Source organism: Verticillium dahliae, genomic scaffold (genome assembly GCF_000150675.1).
Source record: "Verticillium dahliae VdLs.17 supercont1.6 genomic scaffold, whole genome shotgun sequence".
NCBI lineage: Eukaryota > Fungi > Ascomycota > Sordariomycetes > Glomerellales > Plectosphaerellaceae > Verticillium > Verticillium dahliae.
Genome location: NW_009276926.1, coordinates 459,373 through 478,910, shown reverse-complemented (window position 1 = coordinate 478,910; position 19,538 = coordinate 459,373). Strand labels below are relative to the sequence as shown.

General features: G+C 55.2%; 10 protein-coding genes and 1 non-coding gene across 11 annotated transcripts in view; 8 read left to right on the top strand and 3 right to left on the bottom strand.

Moving 5' to 3' along the window:
* Positions 1 to 24: 24 nt before the first annotated feature.
* Positions 25 to 1,392, top strand: VDAG_03703 (Sulfide:quinone oxidoreductase; the record flags this gene model as incomplete). The annotated part of the gene is made up of 1 exon (XM_009653787.1): positions 25 to 1,392. The coding sequence occupies one exon, from the start codon at positions 25 to 27 to the stop codon at positions 1,390 to 1,392; it is 1,368 nt and encodes a 455-aa protein (XP_009652082.1).
* A 1,104-nt stretch (positions 1,393 to 2,496) lies between these two features.
* Positions 2,497 to 3,639, top strand: VDAG_03702 (uncharacterized protein; the record flags this gene model as incomplete). The annotated part of the gene is made up of 1 exon (XM_009653786.1): positions 2,497 to 3,639. One exon carries the CDS (start codon positions 2,497 to 2,499, stop codon positions 3,637 to 3,639), a length of 1,143 nt encoding a protein of 380 aa, XP_009652081.1.
* A 309-nt stretch (positions 3,640 to 3,948) lies between these two features.
* Positions 3,949 to 4,645, bottom strand: VDAG_03701 (uncharacterized protein; the record flags this gene model as incomplete). The annotated part of the gene is made up of 4 exons (XM_009653785.1): positions 3,949 to 4,052; positions 4,118 to 4,271; positions 4,342 to 4,509; positions 4,571 to 4,645. The coding sequence occupies 4 exons, from the start codon at positions 4,643 to 4,645 to the stop codon at positions 3,949 to 3,951; spliced, it is 501 nt and encodes a 166-aa protein (XP_009652080.1).
* Positions 4,646 to 4,767: 122 nt separating this feature from the next.
* On the top strand, positions 4,768 to 4,986 carry VDAG_03700 (uncharacterized protein; the record flags this gene model as incomplete). The annotated part of the gene is made up of 1 exon (XM_009653784.1): positions 4,768 to 4,986. One exon carries the CDS (start codon positions 4,768 to 4,770, stop codon positions 4,984 to 4,986), a length of 219 nt encoding a protein of 72 aa, XP_009652079.1.
* An 886-nt stretch (positions 4,987 to 5,872) lies between these two features.
* VDAG_03699 (lactose permease) lies at positions 5,873 to 6,195 on the top strand (the record flags this gene model as incomplete). The annotated part of the gene is made up of 2 exons (XM_009653783.1): positions 5,873 to 5,925; positions 5,976 to 6,195. The coding sequence occupies 2 exons, from the start codon at positions 5,873 to 5,875 to the stop codon at positions 6,193 to 6,195; spliced, it is 273 nt and encodes a 90-aa protein (XP_009652078.1).
* Positions 6,196 to 7,114: 919 nt separating this feature from the next.
* Positions 7,115 to 7,186, top strand: VDAG_20121. Its single transcript has one exon. It is a non-coding gene; the product is annotated as a tRNA-Thr (tRNA).
* Positions 7,187 to 9,320: 2,134 nt separating this feature from the next.
* On the top strand, positions 9,321 to 11,090 carry VDAG_03698 (polyamine transporter 1; the record flags this gene model as incomplete). The annotated part of the gene is made up of 1 exon (XM_009653782.1): positions 9,321 to 11,090. One exon carries the CDS (start codon positions 9,321 to 9,323, stop codon positions 11,088 to 11,090), a length of 1,770 nt encoding a protein of 589 aa, XP_009652077.1.
* A 245-nt stretch (positions 11,091 to 11,335) lies between these two features.
* Positions 11,336 to 12,876, bottom strand: VDAG_03697 (aminotransferase; the record flags this gene model as incomplete). The annotated part of the gene is made up of 4 exons (XM_009653781.1): positions 11,336 to 11,359; positions 11,474 to 11,884; positions 11,939 to 12,340; positions 12,400 to 12,876. 4 exons carry the CDS (start codon positions 12,874 to 12,876, stop codon positions 11,336 to 11,338), a joined length of 1,314 nt encoding a protein of 437 aa, XP_009652076.1.
* A 498-nt stretch (positions 12,877 to 13,374) lies between these two features.
* On the top strand, positions 13,375 to 14,340 carry VDAG_03696 (threonine dehydratase catabolic; the record flags this gene model as incomplete). Its single annotated transcript, XM_009653780.1, has 3 exons — positions 13,375 to 13,801; positions 13,837 to 13,937; positions 14,041 to 14,340. 3 exons carry the CDS (start codon positions 13,375 to 13,377, stop codon positions 14,338 to 14,340), a joined length of 828 nt encoding a protein of 275 aa, XP_009652075.1.
* A 739-nt stretch (positions 14,341 to 15,079) lies between these two features.
* On the bottom strand, positions 15,080 to 16,581 carry VDAG_03695 (uncharacterized protein; the record flags this gene model as incomplete). The annotated part of the gene is made up of 7 exons (XM_009653779.1): positions 16,508 to 16,581; positions 15,970 to 16,405; positions 15,865 to 15,915; positions 15,787 to 15,810; positions 15,620 to 15,727; positions 15,468 to 15,566; positions 15,080 to 15,402 (listed from the first exon to the last, which is right to left on the bottom strand). The coding sequence occupies exons 1-7, from the start codon at positions 16,529 to 16,531 to the stop codon at positions 15,080 to 15,082; spliced, it is 1,065 nt and encodes a 354-aa protein (XP_009652074.1). The 5' UTR covers positions 16,532 to 16,581.
* Positions 16,582 to 18,263: 1,682 nt separating this feature from the next.
* The window catches only part of VDAG_03694 (acetylcholinesterase), a gene marked incomplete at both ends in the record, with an annotated part of 1,843 nt that continues 568 nt past the window's right edge, over positions 18,264 to 19,538 (top strand). Inside the window, 4 exons of the mRNA XM_009653778.1 lie at positions 18,264 to 18,463; positions 18,565 to 18,727; positions 18,803 to 19,037; positions 19,091 to 19,454. Coding sequence (XP_009652073.1) covers positions 18,264 to 18,463; positions 18,565 to 18,727; positions 18,803 to 19,037; positions 19,091 to 19,454 — 962 coding nt within the window. The remainder of the gene's footprint in view (positions 18,464 to 18,564; positions 18,728 to 18,802; positions 19,038 to 19,090; positions 19,455 to 19,538) is intronic.

The following is a 19,538-nucleotide window of genomic DNA, read 5'->3' as shown; positions in this document are numbered from 1 at the left end:
ACATCATCTCAGAAGCATTTCACCATGTTCAGCAGACGCGCCTTGCGGGCTACCTCCAGCGTCGCGGGACGCCTGTCGGCTTCTAAGAACACCGCATCGCTTACTCGCTACCTCGCCACAGCAGCGGCACCAGTGACATCTGCGGACAGCGGCCACAAGGTTGTTGTAGTGGGCGCCGGCACTGCTGGTCTGGCCATCAGCCATCAACTCCTCCGGACGGGTCAATTTTCGCCAGACGACATTGCCATTGTTGACCCTGCCGAGTGGCACCACTACCAGCCGGGCTGGACTCTTGTCGGTGGTGGCCTCAAGTCGAAGCAGGACCTCCGGAGACGCCTGTCCGATCTCATCGACCCCAAACTGAAGTTCTACAACAACGGCGTGGGCTCATTTTCTCCCGAGAGCAACTCTCTCACTCTTCAGGATGGCCGCACCCTGAGCTACGACCAGCTGGTTGTGGCCTCTGGTGTCAGCGTTGACTTTGGCAGCGTCAAGGGTCTTCCCGAGGCGCTCGCCAACCCGGACGCTCTTGTCTCATCCATCTACGGCTACGACAGCTGCGACAAGGTCTTCCCCTCTGTGCAGAAACTCCAGAAGGGCGCCGCCATCTTCACACAGCCCGCCGGCGTCATCAAGTGCGCCGGCGCCCCCCAAAAGGTCATGTGGCTTGCCCTCGACCACTGGAAGCAGGTTGGGCTCTACGACCCGAGCAACCCCGCCTCGTCCGCCATCAAGATCAGCTTCGCCAGCGGCCTCGGCGGCATGTTCGCCGTGCCCAAGTACGCCGCGGCGCTCGAGGCGCTCCGCCAGGAGAGGAACGTCGAGGGACTCTTCCTGCACGACCTCGTCGCCATTGACGGCAACACAGCCACCTTTGCCCGCCCTGACGGCCAGGATCAGGTCAAGAAGCACTTTGACTTCCTGCACGTCACGCCCAAGATGGGCCCCCACGCCTTTATCAAGAACAGCTCGCTCGCCAACGGCGCCGGCTACGTCGATGTCGACGACGGCACGACCCAGCACAAGAAGTTCCCCAACGTCTGGTCCGCCGGCGACGTCTCTAGCCTGCCGACGTCCAAGACGGCAGCCGCCATCACGGCCGAGGCGCCCGTTCTCGTGCGCAATCTGCTCCAGACCACCGAGGGCAAGGCGCCCGACGCCGTCTACGACGGCTACACATCGTGCCCGCTCACGACCGAGTACGGCAAGGTCCTGCTGGCTGAGTTCAAGTACGGCGGCCAGCCGAAGGAGACGTTTGGCGACCTCATTGGCTTCGATCAGGCGGTCCCCCGTCGCGCCTTCTACCACCTGAAGAAGGACTTCTTCCCGTGGGTGTACTTCAACAACATGGTCAACGGCACCTGGGGTGGGCCGAAGGGCTTCCTCAACTAGAGGGCGCGCATGGATCACTTTTGGGTCAGTGGCCGAATGTATGAGGCTGTGTTTACGCGTGTTTTACGGTTAGATACCTAGGAATTTCCAGCGAAAGATACATACGATTCAGTCCCCGGCGCCCCATTTCTTCTCCGCCAGGGTGCCGTATCATTCCGTTTTCTTTTCAATTGTCTTCCTTTTTCTGGCGATTTGAAACTAGTGATTGTTCAATTGAGTACTTTGTACCTACAGGTAAGGTACCAGGAGAGGAAGCTGCTTGATACATTCCTGGACATCTACATTTTGCGGTGAATGAGGGGCACCAGATAAGGTGGGGGGAATGGCTACCGTACGGTACCTGACCTTGTACCTAGTGGGCACCTTAGGGCGAACTGCCGGGCTACTAACGTGGCGCTTCGGACCCCTTGCCAGGCCAGCATCAGGTACCTCGACCCCACTGTCAATTCTGCCTTCTCCTCCAGGCAACCATGAAAGACCTCGAGATCGTGCCAAGTCCTGTCACGCGCCGTCCAACAGCACAATCATCGTGAAGACGCGTTATCGGCTTCGGCTAGCCAGGTACATCAATGAATACCAACCAGCACTGCTGGGCTTGCCGCGGCCGGCGTATACGCTGCGACTCTCAGCAGCCGTCCTGTGGGAAGTGCATCCTGAAGGGCATCAACTGCCCAGGGTACTCCTCCACCAGACCCATCAGATGGCGCCCGCCACGCGTCTCGACTGCTGCGCAACCGACCACATCCCAGCCTGTTATTCGCTTCAAGTCATCAACAGCCCGGGATGAAAGCCAAAAATTCGAAAACAACAAGCCCGTGCCGTCTCCCGTGGCCCTGGTCCACCAGCTACGATATCCCTCCAGAAGCTACGGCAGAAGGGACGACGTCGCTCCTCTGAGCATAGTTATGGACACAATCACTTACTGCAAGATCCTTCCAAAAGTCCCAAGCTTGTAAAGCAGAACCTGTCCTGATTGTTGCCGCAGATAATGCCAGAATTAGCCCGGACCTCTCCGCCCTCGAGTCCACATTCGGCTTCATCACGGTTTCCGATTGGCAAGAACTCGCCCTGACTGGCCGGCATCTCTACGTCTGCATCGTTGCCATGCACAAGGCGATCCAGCGAGCGCCTCAGGCGTTTGTAGATTCCGTCAAATCGCCATCTCATCCCATGGCAAAGAATGATCCAGGGGCGTTGAATCTCGCCATGCTTCATCACCATCAAGCATCTGCGGCGCATTCGATGCAGGGTCAGATCGAAAAGGTGACCGCGGCAGAGCCTGACCCACGTATCATTGGAAATCTGGCCCTGTTCTTGTCGGTGAATATCATGGAGAGTGCCTATGGCAGATGGCATGCCCACCTCCAGGGCGCCAAAGCGCTCATCGACTTCTGGCGTCACACGGACCTTGATCTCCCGGGATCATGTGGCTTTGGCTACTTTAACCTCGTGATGGCGGACATCTACAGCACGACCACTTCACCGTCGAAGCATCTCTCTCCATCGACTGTCTCTTACCATAGCACCTATCTCGACGAGATTGACCGCCTCCAGATCTTCAGCTTTGACTCCTTCACCCCAGTGCCCAAGGAGATGATCATCACTGCAATCAGTGTCAACATCCACAGAGCCCGAGCGACGAACGATACACTAGAGATTTGCGAGGGCATTGAAACCTCTGCATCTGGCATTCTCGAGTATGCTCGAGCTTTTTCACCCGCAATTTGGGCAGTGGAAGCAATGGCGGCTCTTGCTGAGACCAACCCGAGCCCAACGCCAAATTCGCTTCGAGACGTGAACAACCTTGACAGCTGGACAGCCCTCGCCCAGTCATTTCAATCAGCCACCGTTCTCTATCTGATATGGAGCATCCCTCCCGATGAGCGAGTCGGCGGTACAGAAGTCGGCACATGGGCAGCAGCGAGATCATGGGCTTATGCAACGTTGACGACAGCCATCCATGATCTTTTCGAACGACGGCAAAAGAAGGGCTCACACTACAAATTCATCCTCTGGTCGATGTTAATGGCAGGGTTGGAGGCCATCGTTCTCTCCGACCACGCAGAGCTGGTCTTTCTCTGCAGTAACTTGAGAATCTTGACCGTGGACCTCGGAGTGTCGGCCATGCATGAGGCGGCCGATTTGTTGGAAAAGACTTGGACTCGGTTTGAGAACAGAGAGATGGAGCTGGAGCTGCATCATCACTGGGATGAAATCTTTGCGGATGCACCTCTGTTTCTCATGTAATATGAAGAATGGCGGCACGATTTATGAAACTGGGATGCTGGATCTACAATCATCACCTAGGATGACAATGCGCCGCGGCCCACATTGTTGAGTCCCTAGGGAACACATACTGGTGAGTATGTTTGACGTCTTCATCCGCGTCGTACTAACATTTACAATAGGATAGCCACCAATTTGGGCCGAGCTTTAAACAGGACCTGCCACTTGCGACAGACATCAATTAGGAAGTGCTGCTCGCACCGCTTCCACCATTGGAATCTGCCATGCCTTGAGCACTCCCTGCCTCATGTAGTAAGAACCCCCAATTGTTCACTGCAGCCATCCGATAGGTCCCTCGATACGACTAGCAGCACCGATGCGCTTGTCGCCGGTGATGAAGTCTTTCAGGCACTGGGCATACACACCAAGGTAGTCTGTACCATTTTGCGCGAAGCCGGATTCCGAGAAGAACACGGGCGAATAATGTTGCGGCTTGTACTCTCGGCAGACATGTCCAGCGCATGGAAGCCACGGCTACACAGCTTGCTCTGGAAGAAGGTGCAGTTGGTCATCCAGTTATCGTAGGTGTGCAGCTCAAATACAATCTTGTCGGCGTAGTCAAAATCGGCCAGGTCGAAGAAGCGCGGGTCCGTCTCGCTCAAGGGGGAGCTTGGCCGTGATAGGATTGAGCTTGTGGTCATAGTTGAGTCCCGAGTAGATGACAAGAGCATCGGGATCGGCGGCGTTGACAATGGCGGCGGCGTCGGTCATCTCGTCGTCGTCGGTCATCTCGTCGTAGCAGCGCGACCAGCCGTAGGTATCGTTGGCGGCCGAGTTGACGATCATGTGCAGCTCCGCCTGCTGGAGCTCTGCGGCGACGGCGTCCCACACCTCGAGACGTGTCGTCTCTTCGGTGAAGGAGAGATTGTGTTTCAGAATATCGCAGACAAACGTCAACAGCGAGTTCTTCGCCGAGCACACGAGTCATGGTCTCCTTGATCGACACATCACCGCCGTTGTCAAGCATATTATGAAGATTGGTATAAGGAAGACCTATGCTAGTATCCAGCCCTCCTGAAGTTCGTGGCGGAGATGACGGGCTGGGGTGATAGTACACTCAGCATCCGAAGGACCATCCTCCGCAGCAACATGCCTCAGAACAAAGCCATCGGCGTTCACTATGACCAGAAATTCCTCCGCCACGGCGAAGACACAATCATCACAGCCTGGGTCCCGATTGGCGACATCAAAATCGACGGCGGAGGCTTGATCTACTTCGGAAAGGGCTGCGACATAGCAGAACAGTTTGAAAAGGACTTCATGGATCGCGCTAAGGCAGCCGGGTCGTACCTTTCACTGGAAATTTGACAGCTTTAATAGCACTTTTCTCGTATGCGTGAAGATATTCTTCTTATGTAGCCAGCCTTTCGTTATTGCACCATGAGAAACCCTTCTCAGGGTGACTTCAGGTCTGAGGACCTCAAGGGAGACAGAACTAAGTCGTTGAGGATGTGACTTAGAGGATGTGACTCGCGTTGAATTTGTCGATGACGAAGCCATCCACAACATCGCTGAGCGTGCCGCTGAGGTGGTCTGCAGCCCATGGACGAAGTCTACGTTCAGGCTCTATGGCTGTCTTCTTATTACTTACTTCTGCGGGTGTCTCGACGGATGCGATGGGCCCTTGATGTGGGGTCTCAATGCTATGAAAAGTAGCAAAACTATTTCGATACGTAAGTCAGCACATACTCAGCGTTATATTCATGCTCACTACTGATAGCTCCCCCTCAGTTTGCCTGTAGGATCGCAAACTGGTTTTATCTTTGCTGTTTACAGTATTGGTTCAATCTGTGCCATCCCGTTTACCGGCCTGTCAGAGCGTTGGTTAGAGCAGAGTGAAGAGGTCTTCCACACGTGGTCCGCAGCAGATAGAAGACAGGTAGGGGGTCGGAATACATCTGAATTCTGGCCCTCCGTAGTCTGGAGGGCCCTCCGCAGCCTATATATACGTTTCTCGTAGCCCTTAGCCCCTGACCGACCCCCTGCTTGGTGACTCCGTAGGGTCCCCTGATACGGCCCTATAAACGACTTCTTTGGACGACGATGGGGGATGTTCGTCGGAGCCCTACTTATCATCACGGGTACATGCATTCAACCCCCTTCCCACAACTTGAAAATGTTCATAGGCGGTCGATTCATGCTGGGCTTCGTCGTCAGCTTCTGTTTAGTCAGTGCGGCATATTATGTTAGCGAGATGTCGCACCCTAAATGGCGAGGATATCACACAGGACTTTATAACTGCATGTTGTGAGTAAGACTATAACTTGACAACTGCGAATCAAGCTGATAATCTCAAGGTGGCTCGGTGCTACAGTAGCTAGCTGGACGATCTTTGGCTGCTCAAAGTGGGATAACCCGTATGCCTTTCGGATCCCTATCTGGGGTCAGCTCTTCTCATCCATCATTGTCGGCGTCGGCGTTTTCTTTGTACCAGAGTCTCCAAGATGGCTCATCGCCAACGGCAAGATTGAACAAGCCAGGGCTATGCTCGCTAAGTACCACGGCGAAGGACAGTAAAATCATCCCATGGTCCGGCTACAGATGGAGGAAATGAAGCACAGTATCAAGCAAGATGCTTCCGACAAAAGACGGTGGGATTACCGGGAGCTCGGCAACACGCGCTCAGCAAGGCGGAGGCTCATATGTGTTCTTGGTATGGCAGCGTTTGGCCAGCTCAGCGGAAACTCCATCACGGGTTCGCGCCTAACCAGTAAACAATCTTATGAAGCCGGACATCGCAACAGTGGCTCGTACTTTGGGTGCTTCCACAAGAGTTTGAGTTTGGAGGTCGCGCATTGGTCAAGAGACTTCTCAGCTGAGAGTGTAAGCAAGTCTCGAAAGCTAGGTATGGTGTGCTACATATTTGCCGGGTTCTCGCCAACGTGGTAAAGCTAGGGGTGGTGAAGCTTGGATTTCACTTGATGCTCCAAGTTTCTGACAATACATCTCGTACATCGTTGGATTAAACAATGGATGCGCGTGACAGTGAAATGCTAAAGGTAGCGCAACTTGACTTGGACAGGTCTTTCAAGAACGTACGTGAGTCTTCCGTGGTGGAAGAATATCCAACCCACGATGCGATGCACTTCAATTCTTGGTCGAGTCATGGTTTACATGCGTACCTAGGTATCGAATAAGGCATAGATCAAAGGCTGCGCCTGCGACTGTCTTGTGGTCAGGGTCAATCACATGACGCTTGCCAGCTTTTGTCCAGGCCACAATTCAGCCACGTCAGCCCAATTGCAACGTTTGACTTTAAATGCATAGTAGCCAAGTCAAGACAGAGTCATGCATGAAAAGTCTCAAAGAACCGGCAATAATGCTAGACAGGAACATGATTCTCTCTTCTCCGAGTGAGGTAGCACTTTCGTGCTAGGACTGCTCGAGTTTTGCTGGGGTCATGAGATTTGTCTCTAAACCGATCGACATGTAAAATGCCTCGTTGGCTTAGTGGTAAAGCGCATCACTAGTAATGATGAGATCACTGGTTCGATTCCAGTACGAGGCATCGCAAAATCAATTACTTTGATCTGTTGATGGAGTTGAATTTATCTTTTTACGTTGCTGGAGTTCGTTTTTCGCAAATAATGTTTTGGCAGAGGCAATGTTGGCTAGACACACGCGAATCCCTTTTGGAGGGCTACAAAGCCAGTGTGGTCAGCAATCAGCCAATCGGCGGATTTTGTGATTCTTCTTCTGGAACAAGCCTAGGGAGTTGTTCATGGCCTAACTAGCGTCCAGGCAACGGGAGTGCGCTGGCATGTGGTGCACTCATCCGTCAGCGGCGGCATCCTTCATCATGCCGAGTATAGCCAGGGTCAACAGCGCTGAGCACAGGGAGTGGCGTGGATGAAAGATTGGGAAAGATCAACCCTGTCGTGCTTTGATTGCCGTGAGGCCTTACAGCAGAAGCTCCACAGTCTTCGGAGATTCGTCGTCGTCCTTTGATTAGTGTGCGGTACGTCATGGAGTGTTGTAGCATGTGGTGATCTAACTTGATGGAATATACCGACGTTCTAGAATGTCCCGAATAATTATCAGGACTGCTTGAAAAGTCTAGCGCTACAATCTTGGACATGGTGAAGGCAAGGTGCTATCCCGAACCGGGCAGGAACAAGAGTGCGATGACGTCATACCGAGGCACAGGGGAAGGCCGGCCGGCGAAGAAGGGGCAACCTCGTCCTGGGAAGGTCCAAAGGGCAGTGAGGATCCACAAATCGGGGCACGAGCTTCTCCGGCCCCAATTATCCGGCCTGTTGTCAGGCTTCTGGGCGCGAGGCTCGCACAAATTTTTCTTCTTCTTCTTCATCCGAGGGGCGACAACTCATCTTCTTATCAATTTGCGTGCCATTACTGTGCTGGCAAAGGGCCAGCGTGAGCAAGTCCCCACCTTTGACCAAGCCGAAGGTGTATCTACATGGTACATACTTTCTTTTCTTGGCCAGGCTTGCCAGGGTCCGATAGGATCCACTCACACTGGACCGAGGCATGGTTGTTGTTCGATTCTGTACTGCTGGGCAACGATTAGGGGCCGGCTTGGCATCTTCGAGACCATTTCTCAAGATGCCCGGCTGTCTGATCTCGACCTGCTCGTGGTCGGCACGTTGATCTGATTGTCTCAACTGCTTCGACATGAGTTTGTCCATGTGGCACCGCTGTCCACCGAAACGGATGAGCACCCGCGGCCGACGATCGCTTGAAGACGCTCCAATACGAAGCGGGACAACTAGCGGCCTGGACTGGCGACATCACTCATGAACGCGTCATGTCTTGCATTACTTGTGTTCACCATTCGGCTGTTTTCTTTCCCGGTGAACACTCACAGACGACAACTCAGGGTCGATATGGGCCGGAGTTGGCAAGCGCAATCCCCGGTACGGAATTGCTGCTACGAGAAACTCGCCGACAATCCGGCTCCGCAGCCCTCACAGCATTTGGGCGACAGGGAGCGCTTTGCTCAGCACTAGGGGGCCCCATAAGCACGTTGCCTCGGCCGGGATCTGACGCCAAATCCGCTCCCAAACCCTGGGCCGTCCCAGACTATAACGAGAATAACGTATCTCAAGCTTTCGCAGATCACACCTAGCTGGCCAAAACACGCCGGACATGCCAGCGAGTCATAGCGCATGTACCATTCTGCAAGGGTTCTAGCTTCTTCGATGTCCCCCATCAGCCCTGCCGAGGTGCCGACCAAGCAGTCGGCTAGAAATCCGCCGCCGACCCTCCGATGGGTTTTGCCCGTCTCAGCCAACGAAGTGGCGCGCTGCCAGACGGGCCGCGGACATAACAAGCGTAACGCCCCGTCAAAGGCCCCTCTTATTGCCCTGTTCACGGTTCGGCCGAGTGGCACAGGGCCCCCGTTCGTTGGGTTGGTGATAGGAGATGAACCGGACGGGGACCAGTACAAGTCCGTATTAGAAATCTGCATCCACTGAGCTGCGTTATATAGATCTGCGGTTCCCAAGCCCATGGACCATTGTCCCGGTTTCTAGATCTTCCTTCCTTCATCAATCAACGCCACGAGACTTCCGATTCAGATTCGATCAGATCAGGTCCCCGATCTGTTGTTGTCCCTCACCTGACCCATTCAGACAACACAACCAATCGTCCCGAGGCGCATGCTCGCCACCTCACATCACACCATGGCGACAGCACCAAGCTCATCAGCATCGTCTGTCACAGCGACCACCCCTGACCTCGATATTGAGGCCCAGCCTGCGAGGACCAAGGAGGGTCACTTCAAGCTCCTGTATGACCAGGCCGGCGTCATCCCCGAAGTCCTCAACCACACGTACCCCGGCGAGGGCACTGCCGAGTCTCCCTACCTCGTTGACTTCCTCCCCGAAGATGTTCGCAACCCCATGACCTTCAGCCAGACCAAGAAGTGGTCCATCACTGTGGTCAACGCCGTTGCTACATTAGCCGTTGCTTTTGCCAGCTCAGCATACTCAGGCGGTGTCCGCGCCGTCATCAATGACTTTGGCGTGTCGCAGATTGTCGCCATCCTTGGTGTCTCTCTGTTCGTCCTTGGCTTCGCCATCGGCCCCCTCCTATGGGCTCCCCTGTCGGAGCTCTTTGGTCGCCAGCGCCTCTTCATCGTCACCTTCTTTGCTCTTACAGCTTTCAATGCCGGCGCTGCTGGCTCTCAAAACATTGAGACGTTGATCATCCTGCGATTCTTCGCAGGTGCTTTCGGCTCGTCACCCCTGACGAACGCTGGTGGCGTCATTGCCGACATGTTCTCTGCGTCTGAGCGCGGCATGGCTTCTGCTCTGTTCGCGTCGGCTCCCTTCCTCGGCCCCGTTCTTGGCCCGATTGCCGGTGGCTTCCTCGGTCACGCCTCTGGCTGGCGCTGGGTTGAGGGCATGATGGCTATCTTCACTGGTCTCATCCTCATCATCTCACTCTTCATCTGCCCTGAGACGTACGCCCCCTACCTGCTTCGCCAGCGCGCTCTCGAGCTCTCCCGCCAGACCGGCAAGCACTACGTCTCAAAGCATGACCTCCGCAAGGTCCCCCAGTTGACTGCTCTTATGCGCCCTTGGGTCCTGCTTTTCTGCGAGCCCATTGTCACTCTGACGTCGATCTACATGGCCATCATCTACGGCACCCTCTACATGCTCTTCGCCGCCTTCCCTATTGTATACCAGGTTCACCGTGGTTGGACCCCCGGTATCGGTGGCCTTGCCTTCATTGGCGTTGCTGTTGGCATGATCTTCGCCGTCAGCTACTCCATTTACGACAACAAGCGCTACGCCGCTGCCGTCGAGGCCGCCGGTGGTGCCGCTCAGCCCGAGGCACGTCTCCCTCCCGCCATCATCGGCTCTGTTCTTCTTCCCGTCGGCCTCTTCTGGTTTGCCTGGACCAACGGCCCCGAGATTCACTGGATCGTCTCCATCATCGCCTCCGGCTTCTTCGGCGCTGGTCTCGTCCTCGTCTTCCTTAGTCTCCTCAACTACCTCATCGACTCGTACGTCGTCTTCGCCGCCTCGGCCCTAGCCGCCAACAGTGTTATCCGATCTCTCTTTGGCGCCGCCTTCCCTCTGTTCACCAGCAACATGTACGACGACCTCGGCATCCACTGGGCCTCCACCATTCCCGCCTTCCTCGCTCTGGCCTGCGTTCCCTTCCCCTACCTCTTCTGGCGCTACGGCAAGACCATTCGCCTCAAGTGCAAGTACGCCGCCGAGGCCGCTGCTGTGCTTGAGCAGATGCGCGCCGGCGCCGTCAAGCCCCCCGCCTTGCGCGAGTCTGACCAGATGATGGAAGACGACATCGAAGCTGGGCGTGAGGAGGAGGAGGAGAAGGTGCGTCGCGCCAGCCGCGCCACCCAAGGTGGCGTTCTGTCTGACGACGAGCGCACCATGGCCGGCGACGCTCCTGAGGAGCCTGTCGGCACCAAAGAGCAATAAATAAAAAGCAAGAACCATAGAAGGTGGTCGGCGATACCCCACACATATAGACGGCGGTGTGTTTTAGACGGATGATGCATTTGAAAACAAAATAACGAGCCCGGTTTGGGCTTTGCATGGCGTGGTGTTTTTGGTCACATAGCATAGGATACCATGGGGAAGCATAACGCCCTTCACAGGGCACACACGACTTGGTGGTCACCTCTCTTAGAAAAGCTTAATTGTAACTATTCCAAACTAAAACCTCATGTTGCATTGTGCATGTTGATCTACCACACGTGTGCACTGACATGGCTCCAAGCCACACTTGGCTAACACAACCCGCTATTTTTTTTATAATCTTTTGTAAGTGACTTGCGCAAAACATTCGCCAAGCCGCGAACAGCCTCCTCAAACGTCTCATCATCCTCCCACGCGAAGCTCAATCGTACGCTCCTCTGGTACAGGTCCCCAGCACCACACCCCGGTACACCAAACAAATCCCCCGGCACAACCAAGACCCCCTCCTCCGCCTCCGCCCGCGCCGCAAACTCCGTCGCCGGCGGACTCCCCACCGGCAGCGTCAGCCAGAGGAAATACCCGCCCAAGACACCGTCATCGTCGCGCTGCACCCACGACACGCCGAACGGGGCAAGATGGGCCCCGACGGCCCGCGCCAGAACGGCGTGGCGCCTCTGGAGCCCGGGCCGGACGCAGCGCGCGACGTGCTCGTCGAGCCGCCCGCTCTGCAGGAGGGCGTGCACGATTGCCGACGCGAGCTGGCTCGGCGACCCGCCGGAGACGGTCGAGCCCGTCTACGAGAGGCCGTGGATGAAGGCCCGGGTGCCCTGGACCCAGCCTGTGCGGACGCCGGGGCCGACAATCTTGGAGAAGGAGTTGTTGGAGATGGCGTGGCCGAAGTGGGTTCCGCTCTGGACGTCGTGGGCCGAGGGGCCGAGGTCGAGATCCAGATCGGAGAGGCGAGGGAGGGCTGTGTTTTGTGGTAGTTGCACTGGAGGGTAGACTTTGTAGTTCTCGTTTTCGGGGCACGCGGGGAGGGGCTCGGGAAGGCAAGAGTCTTGAAGGAGGGGCCACTGGAGTAGGTTGTAGACGTCGTCGCAAATGACCAGGGCGTCGTGCTTTCGTGCGAGGGCGACGAGTCTGCTGCGGGTCGTGAGGGACATTATCCTGCCCGAGGGGTTTGCGCATGTCGGAACGGTGTAGATGACATGTCGGTAGAACTTGCGGCCTGGACCGGGTTTCCTAGTGCTCTGGGGTATGTCAGCAATAACACAGGGTGGCTATCACGAGAGAGGATCTCAGAACGTACGAGATATGGCTGGCTGTAATCTTCGTCACACTTTGCCAGCTGAATCTCTAGCCATTCGAGGTCGATTCCGTCCGTCTCCTCGGGCACCGATATCAGCCGATCTTCGAAGCCGGCGTCCTTGAACATTCCGAAGGAGAGGTGATATGCAGGGGCCACTATCCAGACTGCCCGGGTGATGCTTGGGTCAGTAAAATTCTGCAGGATGCTGGCCATGCCCAGACTGGCGCCGGCTGTGACGCAAATGTGCTCCGGCAGGTGAGCTCTCCCGTCCACATTCGAGATCCAGCTTGCAATCTCCTTTCGGAGAGGCCCGTACCCGGCGTCGTCTCCGTATTGTAGGGCCGGTAAATATTTGGAAGGATCTTTCAACGTCTCAACAGCGGCTTCGGAAAGTAGGTGCGAGGAAAGCATATCGAGAGAGGGCCATCCTCGTGCGAGGTCTATGGGCCTTTCTCGACCCTGATCTTCTATCGTCATCTTAGTACTGCTTGGCAGCTCAAACGAACTTGAAAAAAACTATGCTGGTCCCAAATTCGTCATCTTGGAGGAACGCCCCCTCCATTTTTTAAATACGCTTAGTAGCCCTTTCTTCGTCGATATATCGGACTACTCTTGACGCTTGTCGCGAGGGACTTGCTCATTTTCTTGATTCGGAAAGACAAGCGTCTTGTCCAATCAGTCAAGGTTCTAGCAAAATAGTCATCCTTCCATGGCCCGGGAATTCAAAATGCCATTTACAAGATCCATGCAGACTCCGAGTCACCACCATAAAACTTGCCTATTCGGGCAAGTCAAGCGTTCAGACCAATCAAGCGATGGACTTCCGCGACGCAGTGGATCGCCGCTAAACTCAGTGAGTTGCCTACAGACCGTCAGAGCGTAGGGTGTAGGATGACGGTGATGGATCTAAGGGTCTTTCAAAGGCGGGCAACCTTCACTGTCGGACGTCTAACAAACACCATTAATTCCCTCGCCATGTCCGTCACGCCGCTCGAAATCGCTGCCAGTGCTGTCCAAGCAAGGCAGCACATCCGCCAGCACATCTACCAGACGCCTCTCATCCCAGCAAAGAAAACAGGCATCAAGCATGGCGCCAGAGTCTTCTTCAAGGCTGAGAATTTCCAGCTCACCGTGTCGTTTAAACTACGAGGGGCCATGTCCAAGATGTCGAATCACACCGGCAACAAGCCCTTGATCACGGCATCATCGGGCAACCACGGTATCGGCTCCGCACAGGCTGCGAGTGTCCTGCACAAGTCTCTCACCGTCGTCCTTCCAGAACAGCCGTCCCTTCCAAACGAAAGAAGATTGAGTCGTTTGGCGTCGAGGTCATCATCCACGGCACAGAAGCGGGACAGGCGGAGCAGCATGCACAGAAGCTCGCCGCGTCCGGCCAGTCCACGTACTTCTCGCCTTACAATGACGCCGAAATTGTAGCAGGCCAGGCCACAATTGGTCTCGAGATTCTGGAGCAGTGCGACCACGTAGACAATGCCTTCGTCTCCATGGGGGGGCGATGGGCTCATCAGTGGTATCGGGTCCGTTCTCAAAGCCTTCAGTCCGCGGACCAAGGGTTTCGGCGTTGCCGCTACAAACTCGAAATCTCTAGCCGCGTCCATCGTAGCTGACAAAGTCATCGAGACGTATCATCTGCCGACGCTGGCCGAAGGTGTTGCTGGCGGGATAGACGAGGACAGCACCACCTTTCCGTTGGCGTCGGCAGTGGTGGATCAGGTCATCGAATGTAATCAGGTGGAAATTGCTGCGGCCTTGAGGAGCATTGCGCATGATGAGACTATGATAGTTGAAGGGTCTGACGGTTTGGCTCTGGCGGGCTTCGACAAGGTTGCGCATCAACTTGGGGCCGAGACGAGCATCGTCCTTTTGTGCGGTGCAAATATCGACGGCAACACTATCAAGGAGGTTCTGTACGGCAGTTGAGATGAATGATAGCGCTCGGATATTGCGCTTGTCAGTCTTTCGCGCGTCAAAGTCCGCTTCCGATGCCAAGTACAACGTTAAGCCAAGAAATGAATCTTCTACCCCTACTTCACGTTCCTGTGACCTGACCAAAATGTGACCACGCATTGACTTTCTTCGGCGGGAATCCAGAAGTGGCAGCATAACTTCCGTGTGGCCAAGGTCAGTGGTATGAATTGTAGTATTCGGACCTTCTACCACCTGAATGGTATCACTGCCTTGGTGCCGATGCATCAACTCAAAGTAGTCATCGGGGTGGGCTGCCTATAATTGCCTGGGGTTGGCGATTCATCTATATGCAGGGATCGTCGCTAACTTGTCATCCCGGACGCAGGGAGAATTCCGTCATGCCACGCGATGGACAACGTGGGGCGCGGCGTAGCACTGGGATTAGGCACGTGGTTATCAGAATAGGGAAAGCCTCCTGCTTCTTATTACTGACATTCTTCCTTCTTGGCAGAGGTAGGTCTAACGTGTGATCTGACGATGCTGGTATAGCAACCCGTTCCTATCATGTAGTAACAAAAAGTTAGTCAAGACCAAGTCGGGCGCGATGTGTGCAAGCCTCCGGTCTGAGGAGTCGGAAACACCTCTATTCAGGAAATGATGAAGAGTAAAATGATATTGAACCCATGCTGACACAAGGTCGATGTGATTATAATGGCTAGTTGACTTCCGTAACCCGTGATCCCTGCTGTGTCTACTGAGCATGAAACAGCGGTGTCGACCTGTTTGACTCCACATCTGTTCCGTGATCCATCTGGAACGTCGTGCTCACGACGATGCCTCCGCCTTTCTCTTCTGCCAGAACGGCCCCGCTGGGAGGCGCTGTGCGCGCTGGGTCCTTGACGAGCTCGTCCTCCGAGTCGTTGCTCTTGTGTGTACCTCCAACAATGTTGGTGGTGATGCGGCTCTGCTGCGTGCGTCGACTGCGTGCGTGGCCAGCGGACGAAAGCTCGTAGTGTCGGTAGCCTGAGTTGGTGCCTGCAGAGGAGAAGTGGCCGAGGAAAAGGGTTCGAAGGGCTGTGAGCGATATGTTAGCGACTATCGGTTCATCAAGGCTGGGTTAAAGGAATGGGCGGACGTACGAGGGAGACAGGTGGCGATGATGGCTACTGAAGCCTCAATCATGGACACGGTACAGGTGAGCATGGTCTCATTACGCTTCGAGTAGTACGCGCGAATAACTGTGGATGGTTAGCGATATGTCGCTACACATCAGGACCACTTGAAGACGTACTGCTTGCAATGACAACGAGGAAGCCTAGGGCGAAGATGGCGGCTACACCAAGCTTCTGCTTCAACTTCATTTGGAGCTTCATGACCATGGAGATGGGCAAGCTGATGACTGTAAGGCGTTAGTTTAGGAGACATTTTTCATGTTGGATTCGATCGAGTGCAACTCACGGATGACATCGGTGCCAATGTTGACTGCATATTGTCAGCTTCGTTCTCCGAAAAGGGGTCAATGTCGGAAAGGCTTACGGATGATTGTCAACCAGTAGTTGATCTCTGCATTTCGTGGGTCGCATTGGTCTGCCATACAGTCAATACATGCCATGTTAATGTTGCGGCACCTTGAAAACTTACAGTCCGGATCCTGCGACCAGCGCTTGTCATGGGGGAAGCACTGGAAGAGGATATGGAAGAAAATGGTTGCCCACGAAGCGACCAGCACGCACAAGGCGCCGTTGTAGATCTTCTGGAGTGTTGAGCCGACCGCCGCAATGCGCTTGTAGAAGATGACCAGCGCGATCTTGATAGCCCACAAGGTGGTGACATAAAGTACGGATCCAGGCACAATCATTTGCATGATCTTCTTCATCTGTTCGTGGTCGACATTGGCCATATCAGACATGCCCAGATTGAACATGTGCTGCTGGATAACCAGGTCGCCAATGAGGCAGCACAAAGCCAGGATGATGAAGCCATCGTCGATACCTAGACTCCTGAACTTGCTAATGCGAATCCACAGCCTCGCAACGACGAAGGCGAAGGCCACCGCGGTGCAAATGTACCATGACACCTTTCAAGAGTAAAGATCGTCAGCTAGATACAGGCAAGGCAGAGATCTTCGAGCGTCTCTGAAGTACCTGCATTAATTTGCAGCAAGGAGGACTGTACATACCACTTGTCCGTGATCTTTGGCCATTGCGATTTACGATTCAACAGACTGACGATTCTCTCTGTACTAGGTGGACCGGCGGACCTGCGCGCACGGAGAGAAGATGGTGGGATGGGGATCCGTCTTATTCCTCACCTCGCCCCTCCATGGCTTGATCGACATCCACAAGGCCGTTTTTTCGTCGAGGCGCTAGCCCCTGAGGCGGCTCGTCCATGGCACGATCAAGAGGTGATAGCGTACCTTTCGTCCGTCCTCTAGCGCAATTCGAGGCGTCTCGAGGAGGCCCGAGGCAGGGAAGAAGCTTGCTAGGGGAACGATTCCGCGACCATCCAACCACCAAGTTGCGAGTCATGCGTCGAGCCTCGCCTCACCAGTTACACGCTTGGAAAGCCTTTCCCGCTTCACCCGCTGTCTGTTCTCGATATCGGCCTTTACTATTATCTCGGCGGAGGGCGCAACGGCTGCGGGGTTTGGCGTTGCAACACCGATTTGCATATCTCAGAAATGCCACTGCAACGCTTAGGTCCCATTCGTTCTGCACGCGAGTCGTCGCCGTTGCCACTTCCAGGCTTCCCACGAGTTCTCCATATGAAAGCCATCCTGTTCCACCGACCGGAGAAATTGACGCAAGGGCTGCTGCTGTGACCCCCTATCTGGAAGACACCACACGTGGTCGGCTGGGATTGTAGGGCACAGGATGCCGAAATCATGTCTCACATTGTCTGCACAGGGCTCGCTTCCTGTTGCTTGCACGACACGAGCACACAGCGGCCCGGTCCAATGCAAGACTCTTGAGCCCACTACTGGTGGAGATGTGCTGCAGTGGACTGGACTTTCTTCGGAAATGAAACTAGCCATGAACTTGGCGTTGTGAGGCCCAGTTTTGGGGACTTGAGACCCTGCGACTCTGTCGTCGAGGCAGTGCCGAAGCCTACATGTACGTTCTGTGTTTTCAGCTCAGTCGTCCTCTAGGTCTGCAAATCCATACTGCTTTGAGCCCTAGCATTTCGCCGAGTCGTCATCACTGCGGCACACCAAATCTGTCCACCGGCCGAAAAAGATTCTCTAGACAGGAATATTTCTTTGTGAAATTGGGAGCTAATCCGACCTGAAGATATCTTCAGAGACATTTCATCGTATCCAGTTCAGCGCGAGTATCGATTTCTTCGCATCACGGACTCACCTCGCCGAGATGTCTCCGAAGACGAAGAGCCGTCAGTGACTCCCTACCTCGCCCAGTCATGGCCGTGCCCCTCCTTCCATGAATTCCCCATGTTTCTACTGCATCTAGAACCCAATAAATCTTTGTCAAGCCCTGTCAATGATCTCCTGAAGGGTTCATGATCAGGCAACACCTGGCTGCTGCGTCGGACCCTTGCTCAAGCTCGGGTTATAGAGACGGGAGAAGGATCGAATCCGTACTGCCGGTGGAGATTTTCGCTCGTCGCCACTGATCCGGGATCCTGGTCTTTCTCCACCCCGAGAGCCGTCACCGTCAAGCCGCGCTGTAGGGGGATCCGATAGTACCGATAGTGCCAGTACCGTCTGCCCTGCCACCGGCAATGCCGCCGCCAGTTCTGCTAATGACCATCGTGCCCAATCTGGCGGTAGTGTGCTATGGAGAGAAATCCATTAATGTTCCCGGTCGCCCGCCTCCCCTCTGCGAGCAAGAAATGAAGGACGTGTGCCCAGCAGTCTTGTCAAGTCGATCTTCACCCTTTTTCGCACCTCCTCAGTAATCCGCCAGAAGCCGTGCACAATGGGTCTCGTCAATGTCTTCACCAGAGCCGCTAGCCTAGCGGCTGTGTCGTGCTTCTTCCCCTCCACAGCAGCCGCTGCGGCGACGAGCGTCCCGAGCGCTGTCATCCCGCAGGGAACCATTCGAGGCTTCCGCGACACACACGGCAATTCGGTCTTCTTGGGCGTCCCCTTCGCCGCTACGACTGGCGGGAAGAACCGGTATGTTCCCCGTAATCTTTAGGGTCATGGCGATCTGAACTCAGCTGCCGCCGCCCATGACCCCCGTGTCCGAGCGCATTTCACTAACATTCATCGATCAGATGGCGTGCCCCTCAGGATGTGCCCGCCTCGAATGCGGCATTCGACGCGACATCGTACGGTTCGACCTGCCCCCAGGCCATCAGGGGCACCTTGTTCTCTCAGCAGGGCGAGGACTGCCTGAATCTCAATATCTGGGCGCCCGCCACGGGTGAGAACCTGCCTGTAAGTCTTCTTCACGCCACGCGACGGCTGGCGTCTCGTGGTGATGATGGTGTCGCCACTAACACGTATGACCAGGTCTTTGTCTACATGTACGGCGGTGCCATGGTCACTGGCTCAAGCAGCGATCCCCAGCTGCAAGGAACCAACTTTGCTCGTAACGATGTCGTCTACGTCAACTTCAACACGCGTGAGAGCATCTTCGCCTCGCCGTACTCGTCCGAGCTGGATGCTGCCAACCCCGGCGAGTCCCAGAACTTCAGCATTCTTGATGTTGAGAAGGCCCTTAACTGGGTTCGCGAAAACATCAAGGGTGAGTTTCTATGAGCGGCCGACTCCAAGTCCGTAATGCTGACAATCTTCCAGCTTTTGGTGGTAACCCTGACCACATCGTCTTTGGTGGACACTCTTCGGGCTCCGTGCAGGTGGACCACTATCTCTGGAACCACCCTGACACCTGGCTCAAGGGTGCCGTTGAGATGAGCGCCAACGCCCTGTCTGGCCCCGGCTACGCGCCCCAGAATGAGGCTCTGGACATCGTTGCCGCCGAGGTCGGATGCCCGGCCGGCGGCCAGGGCCAGATCGACTGCCTCCGTGAAGTTGATCTCTACGCCTTCCAGACTGCCAACTTCAACGCAACCTCCAACACCTGGTTCACTCCCGTCATCGACGACATCACGCGCCACTCCGACTATGCCGGCGCTTCGCCGCCGGCAAGTACGCCTCGCACGTTCCCCTCCTGACCGGGACCTCTGAAGGTGAAGGCACATCTTCATATCGTTATGGCGGCCGAACACGAACTTTTCGTCCTGGA